The sequence below is a fragment of the Betta splendens genome, chromosome 1 (assembly GCF_900634795.4).
Source record: "Betta splendens chromosome 1, fBetSpl5.4, whole genome shotgun sequence".
Taxonomy (NCBI): domain Eukaryota; kingdom Metazoa; phylum Chordata; class Actinopteri; order Anabantiformes; family Osphronemidae; genus Betta; species Betta splendens.
The window spans coordinates 21,678,491-21,700,095 of NC_040881.3; the positions used below are offsets into that span (position 1 = coordinate 21,678,491).

General features: G+C 43.7%; 1 protein-coding gene and 1 long non-coding RNA gene across 2 annotated transcripts; both read left to right on the plus strand.

The window, feature by feature from the left end:
• Nucleotides 1-304: 304 nt before the first annotated feature.
• LOC129604072 (uncharacterized) lies at nt 305-4,926 on the plus strand. The gene is made up of 3 exons (XR_008694642.1): nt 305-382; nt 4,614-4,725; nt 4,827-4,926. It is a non-coding gene; the product is annotated as an uncharacterized LOC129604072 (long non-coding RNA).
• Nucleotides 4,927-8,680: 3,754 nt separating this feature from the next.
• LOC129604043 (ribonuclease inhibitor-like) lies at nt 8,681-13,443 on the plus strand. Its single transcript, XM_055508460.1, has 6 exons — nt 8,681-8,685; nt 8,750-8,917; nt 10,774-10,947; nt 11,515-11,688; nt 12,615-12,788; nt 13,223-13,443. Exons 1-6 carry the CDS (start codon nt 8,681-8,683, stop codon nt 13,230-13,232), a joined length of 705 nt encoding a protein of 234 aa, XP_055364435.1. The 3' UTR covers nt 13,233-13,443.
• The last annotated feature ends 8,162 nt before the right edge of the window (nt 13,444-21,605 follow it).

The following is a 21,605-nucleotide window of genomic DNA, read 5'->3' on the forward strand; positions in this document are numbered from 1 at the left end:
AACAGTGGGCTGTGGACCAGTGCACAATGTCAAGGTCACACTTGCTCTATTGGGGATTTGAACCTGTGATCTTCCACTCCCCAAACCAACACTCTGCCACATACTGAAACAAGCAGCTGGAGACGCAGACAAACTGCTGCTACAACTAAAAACCACTTTAACAGGTTTTATGGAATGTTCCCTGTTTATGAGCTGCGTCAGACTTTAAGAATTAGTTCCTCTAAACTTTCCTCTAAACAGAGAGAAGACAGAGCCCCAGTGATCACTTGATCCAGGTACAAGAGCAAAGACCGAAGGTGTTCAGAGAGTTAAGACTCCATTTAGAGAAAACAAAGCAGAAGGAGGAAACGTTAATTAAACGCCAAGAAGAAAAGTTGAGGAGGTGAGTGTTTAACAACATTACTGTTACTGAGTCTGTTTATTAATGTAGAGGAAGAAGAGACATGATCCACTTCTGTCAAACTAACACTAACAAGAACCGGATGTGTGGAGTTGATGGTGTTTATGGTCTGGCTCTGGTTGTTATTTGTCCTGGTTCTGGTTCTGAGCTCACAGTCGAAGGTACTGACCGCTCAGACTGACTGTCCACAAATGTGGTGGTTTTCTGCTTCTGTTGAGTTTCACCATTTCCTTTCAGTGTTTTGAGTTTTACAGTGACCACGTTAACTGGTGACCGACTGCTCGCTCCTTATTCCAGTTTCAGATGTTTGTTCTACACGTTTAATCTACAGTATATGTTGTGTCTGCTTGAAGCTTGATACTGAATCAAGCAGCTGTAGTCACAGACAAACTGCTCCTGCACCAAAAACCAGTTTAACAGGTTTTATGTAATAGTTCGTGTTTATGTGCTGCATCACAGGTTAAACACAAACTGTCATTATTCATGTAATAAAGTAAGAAACAAACAACATTAATCACTGAAACCAACTAATAACAAAAATGGTAAAAACATGACTTATTATTTAAACCATGTGAAGATATTCACCAACTACAGTTTGTTTTCTAACTGAGCTTCTTAACAAACCAGTGGTTTAATATCTGCTGATGCTACAAGTAGCTTTGCATTTTATCTGATACTTTAGTTCACAACTACAACAATTAAAGAACTGAGACTAACACAGACACAGTTCATAGAAAGTTCCTAGAGACAAAAACAAACAGTTAAACTGACCCAGGTGAACCGGTTCCTGGAATGAGGTGTGGCTGCACCTGAAACAGGTATGAAGGAGGAAACGGGAGCAGACTTTCACAATAAGACACATCTTTTTTCATCAGTTGTTCTTCTGTCTCAACAGCCTCTCTACATTGGTTACATTGTGTTAGCAATGTTATTTTGTACACCTCTATTGTAGGTGTAGAGGCCTCTGATTTCCTGTAAATAAACGGGGTGGAGCCTCAGTGATCAGCTGATCCAGATACAAGTGCACAAAGGTCCAAAAATGTGTTTGTTTTCTACTGTCCTGTCGGTGTTCTGAGTTTCCCAGTGACCACGTTAACTGGTGACCAACTGGTCTTTTATCGTTCAGCTACTGGAAGAAGGAAGCAGCATGTTTGGCTTCTCTGTCACTGCAGGATCTATGTAAACCGTGTTTGGAGCTGAACTAGAATCAGTCTGACGCTGTTTGAACGTTGCTCCTGTTGTAGTTATAGAAACAGCTGAACTCAAACCAGGACTGAGGAGCTCTGCTCATCAATGTTACTGAGTGTCTTGTTGAAGCCAGTGCTCGTTCATTACAGAGGAGCAGATGCGCTGGGCCTGTAGCTTTCCCCTTTCACAATTTACACCATGCAACAGCACTTCCTACTGTCCACACAGCGCTCAGTGATCAGTCCAAAGCCATGAACCCTCCATTCTCATACTGATGAGGACAAAAAAGAATTTATTGGTGTCTTTTATTGACATTAGTGCTAAATATCAAACTATTTTCAGCCAACTACATGAACAGGTCAGAAAGTTTGGAGTAGTTGGAGTAAAGTAGATCACTTATCCACCAATCAGTGGCTTGATTCCCTGTCAGGTGTTGAAGTGCCCTCGAGCAAGACCTTGAACCCTAAGGTTTAACAGCATCACAGCTCAGCCATCAATGTTTCAATGTGTGAATGAGAAGCAGAGTGTGGAGGTTAAATAATTATAAAGCAATAAATGTTAAATGATAACTGTCGTGGAAATTTCCCATAAAGAGGAAGATGAGAGAGTTGTCTTTTGTGTGATTTATTATAAAAATGAAGGAAAATAAAAATAATGGGGAAAGCAAATAAAAGGAATGGATGTTGATCGTGCACATCAACAAACCAAAAACCAGCTGGGAGATCAGTGCACACACCACGAAGGTGTGATGCAAAGAACCCACGACCCTCAAGTTGCTTCTGCCTTTTAACCCCTTTCTCTGGCTCTGGTGGAATGTCTCTCTGCAGCAATGGAATTGTTTGTGCCACCTTATCTGGCTGTGAGAGAGAATGTTTAATAATGGAGAAAGCATATCCAAAACATGGCCCCAGTGGAATGTCTCTCTGGACAAAGCTACAGTAAGTGAGAATGTTTGCTTTCTCACTTCTGCATCGTCATGTCTTGTTATCCAAAGGAAGGAACACCGAGCTTCCAAGACAAGCTGCATTGGCTTTTACAGCCTTGGGTCTGGTGGGGAGTCAGATAGGATGGAGCCAGAGTCCGGGTGTAAAAGGCAAAAATATATCATAAATTATTAGTCAGTCAAATGGAACATTAGATGTACAACAGGGCACAAGAGATTAGTTGTTTGTGTAAGAATGTTCAGTGTTGCATCTGACCAGCACATGACGACTGTGATGGATAAAAAAAGCACAAAGGCACAATTTTTTCCCATTACACATTATTAATATTTAAAAACTTTATTAATTCCAACAGTTTATTGATCAAATCAGACCTATGACCTATCAGATAAATGTTAGTTAATGTTGATGATGTGGAAGCAAAGCAGAGACAAAGATCAAAGGCTGCAGTAAATGAAAGCTGGTTCATTAGAGACTCATAGAAAGAAAGTCTCCATCAGTCTGTCTCTGTACATTATAAGTGTCACCTGGCTCTTAGAAGGTTGTGACACTAAATAGAAGCGGTTCACACACAACAGTTCTTAGCAATTAGAGTCAGAGTAGATACAGTCATTGTGAGTCAAGGGAAGTGTCAGTGATTTACTGTTACTTTATGGTCCCTGACAGAAGTAGAGCAGCTGGTGCAGCTTCCTCTGCCTCCCACTGTCGGACTGCATCCAGCTGATCCTGACCTCACACCTCCTGGACACATACAGTAATAGGCTCACCGACACCCCCAACATTCACACCCTCCGTCACCAGACCCCCTGCTGGCACTGAGAATTTGAGAAGGAGACATCTCCCGAGTCCTTTAGAGGCAGGAACCCAGAAAGGCTCCAGGACCTGACGGTGTGTCCCCAGCCTGCCTCGGAGTCTGTGCTGACCAGCTGGCAGTGATCTTCACCCAGATCTTCAACCAGTCTCTGCAGCTGTCTACAGTGCCCAACTGCTTCAGACAGTTTGTGCCCCTCCTTAAGAAGTCCAACATCACCAGTCTGAATGACTACAGATCTGTCACCCTGATGTCTGTGATCATGAAGACGTTTGAGAGGCTGGTGCTGAGGCATCTGAAGGACATCACAGAGCCCCTCCTGGACCCCCTGCAGTTCACCTACAGGAGAAACAGGTCAGCGGGTGATGCAGTAAACCTGGGACTCCACTACGTCCTGAAGCACCTGGATCTCCCTGGCACATATGTCAGGATCCTGTTTGTTGACTTCAGCTCTGCCTTCAGTACCATCACCCCTGGAATTCTCCACCATAAACTGACTAAGGTCACCGTCCCAATCCCACGTGTCAGTGGATCAGGAGCTTCCTGACCAACAGGAGGCAGCAGGTGGGGCTGGGCAGCATCACATCTGGCACCCGCGCCATCAGCACCGGTGCAACGCAGGGGTGCATCCTCTCCCCACTGCTCTTCTCAGGAAGTTTAATCTGCCCCAGGAGCTGCTGACCATCTTCTACACGGCCATCATCCAGTCTGTCCTCTGCACCTCCATCACTGTGTGGTTTGGTTCAGCCACCAAGCAGGACAGACACAGACTGCAGCGGGTGGTCAGAGACTGCAGACTGCAACAGAGACGGTTATCAGGCCTTAACTTCCTTCCTTCCTCCTTTCTGCACACAAACTGTTCAACCTCCTTCCCTCTGGCAGAACCAGAATCACCAGACCCAGAGTCAGCTTCTTCCCCCAGGCTGTGAGGCTGAGCTAAACTCCATCACATAAAGAAAGGACTCAGTAAAAACATTTTGATTTATTTTATTCTATTATTTATTTACTTTATGTAAATAATGTATGTATATAACTGTTATTGATATGTAAATAAAGTATGTACCCTCATACTCCTTGGTATGAGGGTATGAAAAGTCAGTCCGGATGCAATTCCTTATTTGGCGAATAAAAACTATTCTGATTCTGATACTGATTTTGATTCTAAAATGAACGAGAGAAGAAGACGCAATCAGTGGAGGAGCAGCTGATAATGAGAATGAAGAATTTGAGTTAATGTGTAGATGAATTATTTGTGTTTCTTCTCCACATGAAGGTAGAAAGTGTGAATCCAGCAGCATGAATCAGTGTGAGGACAGAGAGGAGGGAGCCCCTCCCTCTAAAACCAGTCTGTGTGGGGACCATGAGAACCAGAACAAAGCTCAGAGGTGATGATTCTGTCTCCAAGTCACACACACATCACTAATTTACTGTTACTGCTCATTTAGGACTCAATGTGTGAGAGTCACTGTAGGTGTTTTTCTATCAGGTCCCATCAGAGACGAGGATCTGCTGAACCTGAACCTAAACCTGAACCTAAACCTGGACCTGGACCCAGCTGTGTGTCCTTTAAGAGCGACTGGTCAAAGGAGGATATTATTACATTCAAAGACCAACCTGTATCAGACTCACAGTGAGTTGTTGTCACTTTGAATCATTCTGATTAGTCTGATGTAAACTTTCTCTGATGATAAACATTTGTGTTGTTTTCATTTCTTGATCTGGTTGATTTGTGTGTGAAGTGTTGATGTGAAGGAGACACTTTCTTCACTCTGATCATTTATCAAATCTCCATCCAGCAGTAGCTAAAGCTCTGATCCTGTAGAGGGTCTCAGGGGCTGCTCCTCTTCTAATGAAGTGCTGACATCAAAGGAAGCAGCTGATCATCTCTGATCAAATCTGTTTATTGACGTCTCTACATGAAGGTTTTGGTCAAATGTCTTAAAGCTTCTTCACTTGCAGCAGTAAATTGAAGTTACTACTGGAGACTTTAGTTGTGATGTTGTTGCAGTGGAGACGACTGTTTGTCCTCATTGTCGACACCAGAGCCAACGTCCAACAATGAATAAATGTAGGAAGTAGATAAATGTTCCTAGTTCAACATATTCCCACTGGGAACTGCCCAGTACAACCAGTCTGATCCCAGCAGACTCCTTGTTCCAACACTTCAGCCTTGTTCAGTGAGGGAGGCAGAGATAAATGTTGTTCAGAGCTGAGACTGAAGCCACTGACTGACAGTAAAGCTTCACCACTACAGGGAGTCTCTGACTCACTGCTCACATCCAACATCACTTAATGCACTTTACCTTGTGTGTGTCTGTGTGTGGACTCATTCTTCATGGTTCCTCCACAGAGTGGACCAGCAGAGCTCAGAGGTTCCCAGTGCTCAGTCTGTCCAGCAGCACCAAACACAGCTGGACTCCATATTTATGGTCTGTACATGTACAACTACTACTGTTCATCTGTTGTGTTCAATCATATCCATGCTGCACTTTTTAGACCAGTGGATGTCAGTGTGTCCAACATGGATCTGATGTTTGGCTCCATGGTTTTAGTTGGATCAGGTCATTCATATAGTTTCTGTTCCAGCTGCTGGAGGAAAACATTGTCACGTTTGTGAAGAAGGAGCTGAAGAAGATCCAGAAGGTTCTGAGTCCAGATTACCCAGAATGCTTAGAGAGTCAGAGGGAGGATGAGGAGGAGTTGGATGGTGAGGATGAAGAGCAGAGGAAGAGCAGCAGAGACGCGTTTATGAAGATCACAGTGAACTTCCTGAGGAGAATGAAGCAGGAGAAGCTGGTTGACTGTCTGCAGAGTAAGAGGATTTATCTCAACATGTAACATCACAGACACAATCACACATTTACTGAAGTGTTGTAGGTGAAGTTGGTAGAATGTGGAGCAGAATTTACAGTAATAATCAGATACAGCAATGTTCTTCTCTTCACTAGTTCTAGTGTTCCAGGCTCTTTCATAATTTTCGATAACACAAAGACTTGAATTAATGAACCAGACACACTTTGTCTTATTTGTGTTTTGTTAGACCCAGATCTGATGATTCCTGTAGCAGAGCCACAACCCATCACAAATTACCAGCTGATGGTTCAATCAAACCTCCAAGACCAGTTTCTCTGTGTGAAACCAGGCTGGTCAGAAGTTGACCAACGTCTGGATGACATCTACACAGAGCTGTACATCACAGCTGGGCCGGATTCACACATCAACACACAGCATGAGGTCCAACAGGTTGAGACGACACAGCAGAAGCAAAGATCAGCAGAGGAGCCAGTGAAGCCCAGTGACCTGTTCAAACATCCCCCTGGCAAATACAGACGCATCAGAACAGTGTTGACCAATGGAATCGCTGGGATTGGAAAAACAGTCCTTGTGAACAAGTTTGTGTTGGACTGGACCCAACAAAGGTCCAATCAAGACGTGCATCTGATTTTCCCCTTCACCTTCCGTCAGCTGAATCCACTGAAGGGACAGAAGTTTAGTTTGTCAGAGCTCATTCATGAATGTATCCCAGAAACTGAGTCCATCAGCCTGGAGGCTCTGAATTACATCTTTACACATCTACAGTCATCAGGAAACAGCAACTATGACAAGAGCAGCTTCAAACTTCTGTTTGTGTTTGATGGACTGGACGAGAGTCGCCTCCAACTGGACTGTAGCACCAGTGAGAAGGAGACGGGTCAACGTGACGTCACAGAGTCCACCTCAGTGGATGAGCTGCTGACAAACCTCATCAGAGGAAAACTACTACGCTCTGCTCGCATCTGGATCACCACACGACCTGCAGCAGCCAATCAGATTCATGGAGACTTTGTTGAGGTGGTGACGGAGGTCAGAGGGTTCACTGACCCACAGAAGGAGGAGTTCTTCAGGAAGAGATTCACAGATGAGGAGCAGAGCAACACAATCATGTCCCACATCAAGACGGCACGAAGCCTCCACATCATGTGCCACATCCCAGTCTTCTGCTGGATCACTGCTACGGTTCTGGAGGATCTGCTGGAAACCAGAGAGGGAGGAGAGCTGCCCAAGACCCTGACGGAGATGTACGCAGAGTTCCTGGGGTTTCAGATGGATCGGACTAAAGACAAGTACGGACCAGAACAGAGCAGCAACTACATCAAGTCATTGGCTAAACTGGCTTTTAAGCAGCTGCTAAAGGGAAACTTGATCTTCTATGAGGAAGATCTGAAAGAGAGCGGCATCGATGTCAGAGGAGCCTCAGTGTGTTCAGGAGTGTTCACAGAGATCTTTAAACAGGAGCGAGGGAGGAAAACCAAGGACAAGATGTTCAGCTTTGTTCATCTGAGCGTTCAGGAGTTTCTGGCTGCTGTTCACATGATGCTCTGTTACACCAACGGGAAGATGGAGGAACTGGAGGAGTTACTGATAGACTCCAATGCTGCTCTGGATGTTGTCCTGAGTAGAATCATGTTTAAATCCCTCCTCAGTCCAAGTGGCCACCTGGACCTGTTTGTTCGCTTCCTTCATGGCCTCTGTCTGGAGTCCAACCAGAGAATCTTAGGAGGTTTGCTGGGTCACACAGAGAACAGTCCAGAAACCATCCAGAGAGTCATCAACAACCTGAAGGAGATGAACAGTGATAGAATCTGTCCAGACAGAAGCATCAACATCTTCCACTGTCTGATGGAGATGAACGACCACTCAGTCCATCAGCAGATCCAAGAGTTCCTGAAGTCAGAGAACAGTTTAGAGGAGGAACTCTCCTTGATCCAGTGCTCAGCTCTGGCCTACATGCTGCAGATGTCAGAGGAGGTTCTGGATGAGTTGGACCTGAACCAGTACAACACATCACTGGAGGGACGACAGAGACTGATCCCAGCTGTGAGGAACTGCAGAAAATTTAAGTAAGTCCAACGTTAATGTGATCATTAATATTCTACAGCAACATGAAGCTGAAGCCTTCACACAGAATCTAAAAGTTCACAGAGTAAAAACATAAACTACTGGTTCCTAGAAAACGTCTTTGTTGAGGATCAGATCAAAGCAGCTGTAAAGTTAGTGAACATCAGGATCTTCTGTCTTTCTTTGCTCGATGGAGCTTTAAGTCAAATCCAACAGAGAAACTTTAGCTCTGAAGAATTTCTGCTAAAAGCTTTTGACAGTTGACATGTGATCACAGCTGACGGTCGTTTCTTTCAGTGGATGAAGCGTCTGCAGCATGTTTCTATGATCTGTCTTTGGTTCTTCTGGTTCTGTCCAGACACACTTTGGTTCTAATCTCTGGGATCTGGTGGATCCAACAGAGCTTTACACTTTGTGATGGATGAGACCAACTGAGCTACAGCTGCTTCAGCATCAACATTCATGAAGTCAGTTTGCGTCACAGATACTTCACATTTATAGACTTTATATTTTCTGTCATCACAGACTTATTAGATGTGGACTCACAAAGACTCACTGTGAAGTTGTGGCCTCAGCTCTGAAGTCCAACCCGTCACATCTGACACATCTGGACCTGAGTGACAACAACCTGCAGGACTCATCAGTGAAGGTTCTGTGTGCTGGACTGGAGAGTCCTCACTGTCGACTGGAGACTCTGAGGTCAGTGTTTTTCAGCTCATCACTTCCAACGTCTCCACTTGAGTCTAGAATAAAATAAGTCTCGTGTCAGAAACCTGCAGGAATGATTGACAGGTTGTTGTGACTCTGTAAAGTCTGTGAAACTCATGAACAGAAGTTTGTGGCATCTTTATCCTCAAATGTGACACAGCAGCAGAGACTCAGAGTAAATCATGTCTCCACATGTTTGAAGGATCTTTAGTGGCGTCTGATTCGTCTCCATCAACAGGCGACACTTCAACCTGTGTGTGATGCTTCCTGTCAGACAATGATGTCACTTTGTAGAGACACAAGCAGGAAACAGGAGCATGAATATGAGGCTGCAGACATGTTGCTACAGAAGGTTCTAGGTTCCATGTAGAACCAGAGGAGAGAACATCCATCTGACTGGGATCAGTTCTAAAGATGATTCACTTCATCAATAATGGTCAATTTGGAGTTTGATCCAAACATTAGTCTGAACATTTTCCATCAGACGACACAGAATAGTTCAGATTTAAAGAGTTTAAAACGTTTAATCAAAGGAACCAGATGAAGTCTTTGATCCAACATGTCTGGTTTTCTACTGGTTCCAGCAGCAGCTTGTAAATCAGTGCTGACATCAACAGGTGTTTTATGATTTTTCTGACATGTGGATGATGTGTAGTGTCAGGCTCCTTAATATGCAGACCCACATGCACGACACTGGAGACAGGCAGGTACATTAGAAGGATTTAAGGTACAGGCAGTGTTTGATACTCAGATTACCACATGGTGCAGGCACAATCAGTTTAGACAAAGCTTACTGGGAACCAGGCAGTTAGATTAGGCGACAGTACAGGCAAGGGTCAGGCAAAACAACAAGACTCGGTCACAGGTTCGGTAACAAGAATAGACCAGGATAAATGCTGGAAAGTGGTGATAACACGCTACGATCTAGCGGAAGAATGAGGTGAGTGCTGGAGATTAAATACATGACAGATGCTAAATGACTGCAGCTGAATGAATTATGTGACCAAAAGTAATACTGGAACAACATGGTGGAACAGAAAAAGAAAATTACTACAAAATAAAAAAGGAAATGGAACTAATAATGTCTAAAGAACCCAGAGCATGACATGTAGAAGCTGAGATCATGACGACACAACAACACAAGCACAAAGTCACCCTGCTCATTTTACACTAAACATCAGTGATTAGGACAAATCTGACTCATTATTAATGCTTTGATCCACATCTTTGATTCTTTATTCAGATTGAGTTACTGTGGTTTGTCAGAGATCAGCTGTGATTCTCTGGTCTCAGCTCTGAAGTCCAACCCGTCACATATGACGCAACTGGACCTGAGTAACAACGAGCTGCAGGATTCAGGAGTGAAGCGTCTGTGTGGTTTTCTGGAGAGTCGTGACTGTCAACTGGAGACTCTGAGGTCAGTTCACTCACTGTTACTGTTCTAGTTTCTCGAGAAAATGTTGCTTAAATGTTTGATGATGTTTGACCGTAACTCTTACAACGGACTGAGACTAGAGGAGTGAAAAAGGTCAAAGGTCACTGACAGCTTGGATCATATGGAGACACTTTGGTCCTAAAGCATGTGTGGAGTCAGTGTCTCTGTTCTCTGTGGTGACGAAGCCTGAAGTTCACTGGTGTTTATCAGTTTAGACAGGAACATTTTAGTCAGGATCATGTTGTTGGTTCTGTCTCCATCAAGACGACATGGAACAAACCAATGAATCGCAATAAAGACACAAAAATGTTGTTGAAGAATCTGAGAGAAAATCATGACAACATCATGAGACACTGATTGGTTTCAACTAACTCTTTGTTTTCTACTGTTTGATCTTTGATTCTTTATTCAGATTGAGTTACTGCAAGTTGTCAGAGATCAGCTGTGATTCTCTGGTCTCAGCTCTGAAGTCCAACCCATCACATCTGACAGAACTGGACCTGAGCTGGAACAAGCTGCAGGATTCAGGAGTGAAGCATCTGTGTGGTTTTCTGGAGAGTCGTCGCTGTCGACTGGAGACTCTGAGGTCAGACTCTATGTTTTAGTTCTGTGTGAGCTTAATGTGAACGTTGTGCTGGCACATGAGGCTGATGTTCTACTGATCCACACTGAGGGTCTTCATGGTAAAGTCTGTTTTCTTCTGTGGTTTTCCGTTTACTTTTTAGTTTTTGTTTTTTGTTTCCATCAGTCTCCATTATTAAATGTTTCCTCAGTATGAAACGTTTCTATGACGATTTCGTTCCATCTGTAGAAAATTTTCTTTATGTTTTTATAAATGTGTCAGATCTTCAGTAGAAGCTCAGATAAATGTGTCAGTACAACATGAGTGAGTCCAGATGGAGCCAGTGGTGGAGCTGCAGAGTTGAAGAGGTGAAGTCACGACGTCTGAGCTGAAGCAGCAGCGTGTTGTCATTAATGTTAATGAGTCTTTGTTACTGTTTTAAACTACATTCTGTTGGTTCTGATGTTTGGACCTTCTAGGTTCTAAACTTCTACTTTCTGAAAAGTCTTCAGCTCCAAACACACAATGAGGCAATGAATGGTTTCAACTAACTCTTTGTTTTCTACTGTTTCATTTTGATTCTTTATTCAGATTGAGTTACTGCAGTTTGTCAGAGATCAGCTGTGATTCTCTGGTCTCAGCTCTGAAGTCCAACCCGTCACATCTGACACAACTGGACCTGAGTGAAAACAAGCTGCAGGATTCAGGAGTGAAGCGTCTGTGTGGTTTTCTGGAGAGACGTTACTGTCGACTGGAGACTCTGAGGTCAGTTCACTGACTGTTACTGTTCTAGGTTCTGACTGTGGTTCTGCTTCAGGGAACCAGCAGGTTTCACTCCTGAGAGTTAATGGTTTGCTTTTTGTTCACCCACTGTATAGTTTGATCACTTTGGTTCCACTGAAAGAACACTAAACATTAAAACACAAACAACAATATAAAACAATATTCTAAAAATCCCTAAGTTATTTTATAAAAGACTTATGAAACAACCAGAACTGGTCCAAGTCCAAAAGTCCAGTTGTGGTATTCACAGTGGTTCCCTCTGCATCTATGCATCCATCATCCCAACAACTGGTCCTGTTTGGGTCTGCGTGGTTCTGGAGCTGATCCCAGCTGTCACTCAGCAGGAGGCAGGGTCCAGTCTGGACCGGTCACCAGTCCATCACAGGTCCAACACACAGAGACAGACAATCAGACCTATGGAAGCTCAGAGTCAGCAGCTAAGCAGCAGAACCATAGGTCTGTGGACTGTGGCAGGAAGCTGCAGAACCAGAACAGAACCCACACAGACACAGGGAGAACATGAGAAGCCCACACAGAAAGGCTCCTGCTGAACCCAGGTCCTTCCAGCTGTGAACACCACACAGTCAGTTCACATCAACACAAAGTCCAGTTCATCAGAACCACTGCACATCACAACTAATATTTGGCTTCAATCAAGTTTCAGTATAACCGTTTCTCTACTGATTCCAGATGTGACTGAGGTCAACAGCAGCTTGTGAATCAGTGCTGACATCAACAGGTGTATGAATGCTGTGTTGACATGTGGATGATGTGTAGAAGCTGAGATCATGATGACACAACAACACAAGCACAAAGTCACTCTGCTCATTTTAGACTAAACATCAGTGATCAGGACAAATCTGACTCATTATTAATGCTTTGATCCACATCTTTGGTTCTTTATTCAGATTGAGACGCTGCAGTTTGTCAGAGATCAGCTGTGATTCTCTGGTCTCAGCTCTGAAGTCAAACCCGTCACATCTGACACAACTGGACCTGAGCTACAACAACCTGCAGGATTCATCAGTGAAGCCTCTTCTTGACCTGGTGCAGAGTCCAGACTGTGGACTGCAGACTCTGAGGTCAGTAGAGGTTGGAGTCAGTCTGCGCTGCTTTCAGCAGTATTGGACTAAACTCAGTTAGTGTCACAGCAGAGATCCAGTGTTTCCTGTAAAGCTCCAGTCACTCATCAAAGTGTCGTAGCATCAACACTAACTACTGATCAGGTTCATGTGTGTCACAGCTCTGAGATCAGTCTGGCTGATAGAACCATGGTTCCATGTAGTAACCATGTGGTGCTGGTCCAGAGCAGAACCTCTGCTGAAGTCCAGTCATCACATCTGAGTCCGACACTGAGCTATCAGGCCAATGAGCTAAAAGGAAGCTTAACAGCTGCTCCACTTCTGCTGTGAACACAACTGAAGTCCTGCTGCTCTTTGTCCTAGATGTGACAGATGATGAAGGGAGTCTCTGTAGACACTCACTGATCTGCTCTCTGCTCTCATTCTCTCTGCAGCTGGTACTGATCCAGATGTAGAAGCATCAGCAGTGTGTGTGTGGAGGTTCTGACTGGTCCATGTTACTGGGAGCAGAGCTTCATCCACAACTGACTGACAGAGGAACCAGAACCAGTGGAGACGAGTCTCAGTGTGAACTGATCTGAGACCAGCTGCTCTGTGTCCAGTCCACCAGGATCATGTGGGAAATGAAGTGTGTGGTGCAGTAGTTACAGTAGATATCGGGTTGACTGTAATCCTTCTTGTTAAAGAAAACCTGATTTATTTTTATGTGTATAATTTACAACCTCGCTTGTATTTTTGTACAAACAGTGTTTTCACACATTAATGCTCTAGTGTTGTAATATGAAGTAGACGTTCTGGTCACAGACAGATTGTTTATAAAGCATCTTTACTGTATAACCTGTGTCCTCGTTGCTGCTGATGTTTTAATTCTCAAACAACAGTTTGAGACAGACACGAAAACAAAAACATAGAAGTCATTGAATGACTTTAGATAATGACCAGAATGAATGAAAAGCTGCTGGCTTTGTTGACGTCACAGTGGTGACACCATGTTAATTCAAAGTTGTTTTTTGCAAATGGCTGCAAAAGTCCTAGAACTGAATAATCTGCAGAGGTCTGCAAGAGGCCAAGTGCAGTGCAGCTCGTGGAGAAATATAGAAACAGGACCTTTTATTCCTGACAGACGCAAATTAATGGAAAACACAACATCTAGTGTGACACTTGATTTAATCTGTTTTCATTGACATGATGTTGTCAGAGAAATGTTACCCTGTGCACAATAAAGTGCGCAGCTGGACCCCCAGGGAGTGTTCCACAGAACCGAGTCAGAGACCTAGTATGCACACAAAGGGTTTTATTTACAGAAAAAGGAAACAAGGGTGCGTGGGCGTAAACTCGTCCTAGATAGTAGCGTCCCTGAGTACCGAGAGAGAGAGAAGGTAAGTAATAAGGTAAGTTATATACTGGACAGCGTTCAGCATACACCTGGAATTCTCTTCACTGTACGGTACTACCTGGTAAAACAGGGCAAACGCGAGGTGAAGCTCCGAGCATGAGGCAGGTTGAGGAACAGCGATGGCGGGGCTGTGGAGACCGGGTCCTCGTTCCAGCGTTACTCCAGAAGTTCCTTCCCACGGTGTCTGTGGAGGAGCACAATGGTGCGCGCACGGCGCTTCACGCAACAACACCGGGTCCGACGGCTAATAGCGCGCGATCCGAACGACGGAGGACCGTCCTCACGTCAGTGTCCTTTTTAGTCCGAAATGGCACGGGCAAAATGCTCACCGTGCGAACAGAAAAAAAAACCGTAAACTCAGAGCGCGTACAAAGTACGGAAAACTGGCGTGGCCAGCACAAACAAAATCTAAGTCAACGTGAAACAAAAATACAACAGCGAGGACTATGGTCACAAGGCGAAATAACTTGATCAAACCTGGACGGCTTCAAACAGCTGTGGGCGAACAATAAACCGACAAGGATGCCTCGGAAACGGAAGGGCTAAATAGTCCGACTAATGAGGCACCGGTGAAAACAATCAACAAGCCAAGGAACAGGAACGAAACAACCGGATGCAAAACAAAATCCACGACAATAAAAGCCCAAAACCAGAAAGCCCGGCTGCCGACATAACAATAGGAACATGCACATAAAATATTCGCTGTTGCCAGATTCCAGCAGATGATTCCATCATCTTTTGCCTCAATGTCTTGTAGATACTCAGAGAACAGTCACCTTAATCCTTATGAACAGGTTGACTGTCTTGTAGATGATGCTGCAGCTTCTCTACGTACAATGTTAGACACAGTGGCTCCTCTGAAGAAGAAGACAGTAAATCAGAGGAGGTTAGCTCCGTGGTATAACTCAGACATCCGCAGCCTAAAGCAAAGGACTAGACAACTAGAAAGACAGTGGCGTTCCAACAAAATAAATGTAAACTGCATTGCATGGAAGGACAGTCAAATGAAATATAAAAAAGCACTTTGTGCTGCTAGAAAAACATATTATTCCTCCCTAATTGAGGAAAACAAAAACAACCCCAGGTTTCTTTTCAGCACTGTAGCCAGGCTGACTACAGTAAGAGTCATAGCTGTATTGAGTCTACTATCCCCTTAAATCTCAGCAGCAATGACTTTATGAACTACTTTACTAATAAAAGTATCGCCATTAGAAAAAACATTCAGCAGCAACTTCTTCCAAATGACAGAAAGCACTGTCTAGATCCATCAACTTTAAATTTATTAAATCCTCTGTCTTACCTAGACAGCTTCTCCCCCGTAACTCATATGGAGTTAACCTCAATAATTAACTCTTCCAAGTTGTCCACTTGTCTTTTAGATCCAATCCCAACCAGATTACTCAAAGAAGTTCTACCTTTAATCAGCTCGTTCATATTAAATCAAATCAACCAATCTTTACAACTAGGCTATGTACCACAGGCTTTTAAGGTGGCTGTGGTCAAACCTCTATTGAAAAAACCAACCCTGGACCCTGGACAACTAGCCAACTATAGGCCCATTTCAAATTTACCCTTTTTTTCCAAGATTCTGGAAAAAATCGTGGCTAAACAATTATCTGACCACCTTAGTGGGAATAACCTGTATGAAGATTTTCAGTCAGGATTTAGAAAACATCATAGCACAGAAACAGCTCTGGTTAGAGTCACTAATGATATTCTATTTATTATTCGGTCTAGTTTCTGTCCTTGTCCTGTTAGATCTTAGTGCTGCATTTGATACATTTGATTATAACATTCTTTTACAGACACTAGAACATAGAATCGGGATTAAAGGAACAGCATTGGGATGGTTTAAATCCTATTTGTTGAACAGATTCCAGTTTGTTCATGTTAACGATGAATTCTCCACATGCACAAGGATTAGCTATGGGGTACCGCAGGGTTCTGTGCTGGGTCCAATTCTGTTTAGCCTATACATGTCTCCTCTAAGTGAGATTATTAGAAAGCATTCTATTAATTTCCATTTTTACACAGATGATACTCAGCTATATATGTCCTTGGAACCAAATGAAACAAATCAACTAGTCAAAATTCAGGGTTGTTTAAAAGACATCAAATCCTGGATGTCCCAAAACTTCCTTCAACTAAACTCAGACAAAACCGAGATTCTTATTGTTGGGCCTAAAAATCTGAGAGAGACACTATTGAGTCAGATAGCCACCCTGGATGGCATAACATTAGCTTCAGATTCTACTGTGAGGAACCTTGGTGTAATCTTTGACCAGGATCTCTCTTTTACATCATACATTAAACAAATCTGCAGAACCACCTACTTCCACCATAGAAATATAGTTAAAATCAGAAGCATCCTCTCTCAGAGCAATGCAGAGAAACTGATCCATGCATTTGTTACCTCTAGGCTGGACTACTGTAACTCCTTACTCATAGGATGTCCTAACAGCTCCTTAAAAAGCCTACATCTTATTCAAAATGCTGCAGCCAGAGTTCTGACAGGACTTAGAAAGAGAGATCACATTTCTCCTACATTAGCTTCTCTGCACTGGCTGCCTGTAAAATGTAGGATAGAATTTAAAATTCTCCTACTCACCTACAAAGTACTCAATGATAAAGCTCCTTCTTATCTTAAAGATCTCATAGTTCCTTATGCTCCCAGCAGAACGGTTCGTTCTCAGAGCGCTGGGCTACTTGTGGTTCCTAGAGTCTTTAGATGTAGAAAGGGGGGCAGAGCTTTTAGCTACAAAGCTCCTCTCCTCTGGAACCAGCTCCCTCTTCAGGTTCGAGAAGCTGACACACTCTCCACCTTTAAGATTAGGCTTAAAACCTTCCTTTTTGATAAAGCCTATAGTTAGAGATGGTTCAGGTCACTGGCAATGATTGTTAGTCACAGGAACCATCTCTTAGTTAAGCTGCAATAGACATAGACTGCTGGGGGACTTAATTTATACACTGAGCTCCTCTGTTTCCTTCTACCTCCTCTGTCCAATAACCTCCCATCATTGTCCCATGTTTAACTAACCTTGTCTCTTTCTCTCCAGAAGTTGTGCTTCTCCACATTCTCTCTCCCTCTCTGTCCTCACCTACAGGTATCATAGGACTCAAAGTTTGGTGTCTGTGATGGGCAGCTGCGGATCCAACCATCCTGCCTGTATCCAGTCCCTGGTCCAACCATCCTGCCTGTGCTCTGTTGTTGCTTCTTCTTGTTGTTGCTGCGCTTTTCTCTCTCTCTATCCCCTCACCCCAACCGGTCGAGGCAGATGGCCGCCCACATCCAGTCTGGTTCTGCTGGAGGTTTCTTCCTCGTTATAGAGGGAGTTTGCCTCTCCACTGTTGCTGTCAAATTAAATGCTTGCTGTATGTGGGATTTGTTGGGTTTAGGTGTGTGAGGTTTTAAACCTTACTTTGTAAAGTGCCTTGAAATAACTTTGTCGTGATTTGGCGCTATATAAATAAAATTGAATTGAATTGAATTGAATTGAATTGAATTGAATTGAATTGAATTGAATTGAATTGAATTGAATTGAATTGAATTGAATTGAATTGAGAACTCCACAGGTTATCAACATCATGTACATATGCACCAAACAAAGTGAGTGAGATATTAAGTGACTGGTGCAATTACTCTGGAGATGTAGCGTGTGTGTGGCAGTGTGGTAGAAATGTGCACCATGTTATAATTGTTCGTTATAAAGTCTGACAGAACCAGGAAGGAAAGACCTGCAGAATCTCTCCTTCCCATAGGGAGGGTGGATCAGTGTCACTGAATCTGCTCTCCAGGGCAGACAAGGAACAATGGAGGAGGTAGATGATGGCGTCCTCTACTCTGATGCCAGGCTGGTTGGCAGAACCATTGCTGAGCTCACCATGCAGCGCAGTTGATGTAGAACCAGTCTCTCAGGTATGATGACTACTAAACCAATACCAAAGGTAGGTGGTGGAAAATAAAAAGATCCTCTGCAGGCACTCATCTGCTCTGTACATACAGTAACACCTGGATGTTGCGTGACGGATCATCTGATCCTCGGCAGTCAGTCTCATCATAAACTGAAAATCACCGGAATACCGCAGATGTGCTAAATTCTTCCTCATCAGGTGTCGACAAGGTCGTGATATCGCTGCACTCCTAATGAAGCAGAATGCCCAGAAAACTTAGCTTTGTTGGCAGGTGATTCTGTAAGTGACCCGACGGTGGCGAGCTGACTGACCTGTCATTCCTTTAGCAAACGCCATGTGTCGTAACGTAAACGACAGTTGTCAGCACTGAGACGGGCTAAATAAATGATTGTTACGTTGATTAATGTTAACAATGTGGGTCTCATTGTGTGTCAAAACACAACCGCAATCCTTCAAGGGTTACAAATATTTGCCGATGTTGCGCTTCAAATGCTCTTTGGCGTTTTATTGTGAAAGTCCAGCGACTGGCCCTGCTCCCGGTTTCCTTTTTTCTTATTTCGTTTTGAAAGTGGAGAAAAGGAGTATGAGTAAATCAGTATATCGCAAATGTGTTTTACCGATTTACGGAAACGAAACACAGCATAAAAAGACATTATTCAATTTTCATTTTACACATGAATAATGAATTGCACTTCATGCACGGACCCTAACCATTAGACTTTGGAGCAAAAATCTTTTTGTCATGTTTTTGACTTCCCTGGATTAAAAGTAAAGATGTTGATCAGTATTATACTGAATCTATGAATATACTGAATTTATGAATGTGCTTTGAGAAAAAGTAAAATAATTTCACAAGCATAATTTCTTCATTGTAGTCCACCTGTGAGTCTCTGCCTCCTGTTGTCTGTCAGTGAAATGAAGGACATCCTCAAACCAAGCGATTTGCCAGAATCTCTTGAAGCCGACCCATAGTCCTCTTCCATGGCCTCTGCAGGAGGTGGGAGTTGAAATCCCCTGACGTAGGGACATCCCTACAGACTCTCACGACCACCACGTGGCGATAACTTACTGACCTGTAGTGGCTCAGACCCTCTTTTCACTGGAGCGTCCTTACGAGTGTGGTTGTGCCCAGTAACACAACCCAGAGGACGACCTTCAACCTCTGCCTGGAGTTTCCTGTTGATGTTTGGTTTTTTAACATTTTGAGTCAGGTGTGAACAGGTGTTCTGTTTCCCAGGCAGAATGTCAGAACTGCACTGTGGGTGGCAGGCAGACCCAAACAGGGAAGTTGATTCTTTGATCCAATTAGTTAATTAATTAAATAATTCCCATTAAGCCCAATCATTACCAGGTCTGTCTTTGCTGCATCATCTGCCTCCAAACAGCCATAAACCACAGCTACTGTACCACAGCAGCAGCAGGTGCAGATAAGATAAGATAAGATAAGATAAGATAAGATAAGATAAGATAAGATAAGATAAGATAAGATAAGATAAGATAAGATAAGATAAGATAAGATAAGATAAGATAAGATAAGATAAGATGAGATGAGATAAGATAAGATAAGATCATCCCACAATGGAGAAATTCCCATGTCTACAGCAGCAAGGAGACATTAAACAGTACAGCAGTATTAACTATCCTAGAAAAAATAAAACCATAATCAAGTACATCAAGTAAGATTTTTAGTACAAAAAATCAAGTAAAATGTTCATATTGCACGGCAATGATACTATAACCAGTGAATATCATTGAGTATGAGAACAACACTAGAACAACAGCAACAACAAATGAAATACACCGTGTGGGTACATAATGTGTGTCACTGTAGTGCTGTGTTGTCTGATGTTTGTGGGGAGGAATGACCTGCAGTAGCTCCTTCCTGCACTGTGGGTGTAACAACGTGGTGCTGAAGGAGCTGCTCAGAGCCTCTACAGTGGTGCAGGGGGTGGAGGGGTTCTTCATGATGGATGTTAGTTTACAGCATCCTTCTGTCCACCACCTCCTCCATGGACTCCAGTGTGCAGCCCAGGACAGAACCAGAACCTTTCTAAACCAGCTTGTTGAGTCTCTTCCTGTCTCTGCCTGTACTTCCCCCCCAGCACACAACTCCATACAGGACTACTGAGGCCACCACAGTGTCATAGAAAGTCCTTAGCAGCTGTCTGCACACACCAAAGGACCTCAGTCTCCTCAGCAGGTGGAGGCCACTCTGGCCCTGTTTATACAGAGAGTCTGTGTTGTTTGACCAGTCCAGTTTATTGTTGAGGGGAACACCCAGGTATCAATGTTTCATACCTGGGTATCCCATCCCCCCCTGCGAACGCTGCCGCGGCGTGTGACATCATACAGACGGCCGTCTCCAACCTGCAGTACAGATGTCCTGACGCTTTCTTTATGATCTCTGGTGACTTTAATCACATCAGCCTCAACAAGTCACTTCCTACATTCACGTGGACACTCATGTACCTGATAAAACCTTTCGCTGCTTTCCTAACAACAAACCATGGGTCGGTCGTGACATCAAAGCCGCCCTGAATGAAAAGAAGAAAGCATTCAGGTCATTCAGGGAGGCAGCGAGGAGAATCCAGAGAGCTGTCAGTCAAAACCAGGGAGGGGAAGGAGGCTCAGAGGAGGAAACTGGAACACAGGCTTCAGAACAACAACACCAGGAAAGTGTGGAGGGACACGAGGACCATCACTGGCTACAAGTCCAGCAGCAGGTGACTGAGGGGTCCAAGGACTGGGCCACCAACTTAATACCTTCTTTAACAGATTCCAGGTTGGGCCATAAACCCCCACTGCCCACGATAGCCCCCCCTCACATCACCCACAGGGCTCATCCACCCCCACCTCACACACAGTCACAGCAGATCAGGAGAGAAAGGAGTTGAACAAGCTTCATCCAACAAAGGCTGCAGGACCTGATGGAATCAGCCCAAGGTGCTGAAAGTCTGTGCTCCAGCTTTGTGGTGTCCTCAACACATCTTCAACCTGAGCCTGCAGCTGGAGACAGTTCCTCTTGGCTGGAAAAAGTCATGCATTGTGCAGTGAATCAGATGCCACGTCCCAGAGTCCTAAACCACTACAATCTGTCACAGTGTGCAAAATGATTTCCCTCTGGGATTAATAAAGTTTTGAATCTTAATGAAACCCTGTCAATTACTGTATAGATTCAGGTTTGATCCATTTACATTCAATCCAGATCCTGTTTTTATGTTGCTGCAAAGAACAGCTCCAATGACCTAAACGTTACTGATCCTCATGTGAGTGTGACTCATGGTGTGACTTTGATAACATCACATGGAAATTGGTTACTTCTAAACCAGAATCACATCATCCTAAAGAAGATTTGGAACAAGATGCTGCCTGGTGACACGCACAGTGTTCAGTACCTGTCTAGTGTTGGTCATGTGACTCGATGGGTCAAATGCAGAATTCAGTTTTTCCACTTTGGAGCTAATAAGGATTCCTAAATAATTTCTAATTTAAACATACAACCAGATCTA

Bases quoted from the DNA above. Each gene is read 5' to 3' on its own strand.
- LOC129604043 (XM_055508460.1), top strand. The intron at 8,918-10,773 runs GTCAGTGTTTTT...TTCTTTATTCAG, and splicing joins TGTCGACTGGAGACTCTGAG to ATTGAGTTACTGCAAGTTGT. The intron at 11,689-12,614 runs GTCAGTTCACTG...TTCTTTATTCAG, and splicing joins TGTCGACTGGAGACTCTGAG to ATTGAGACGCTGCAGTTTGT.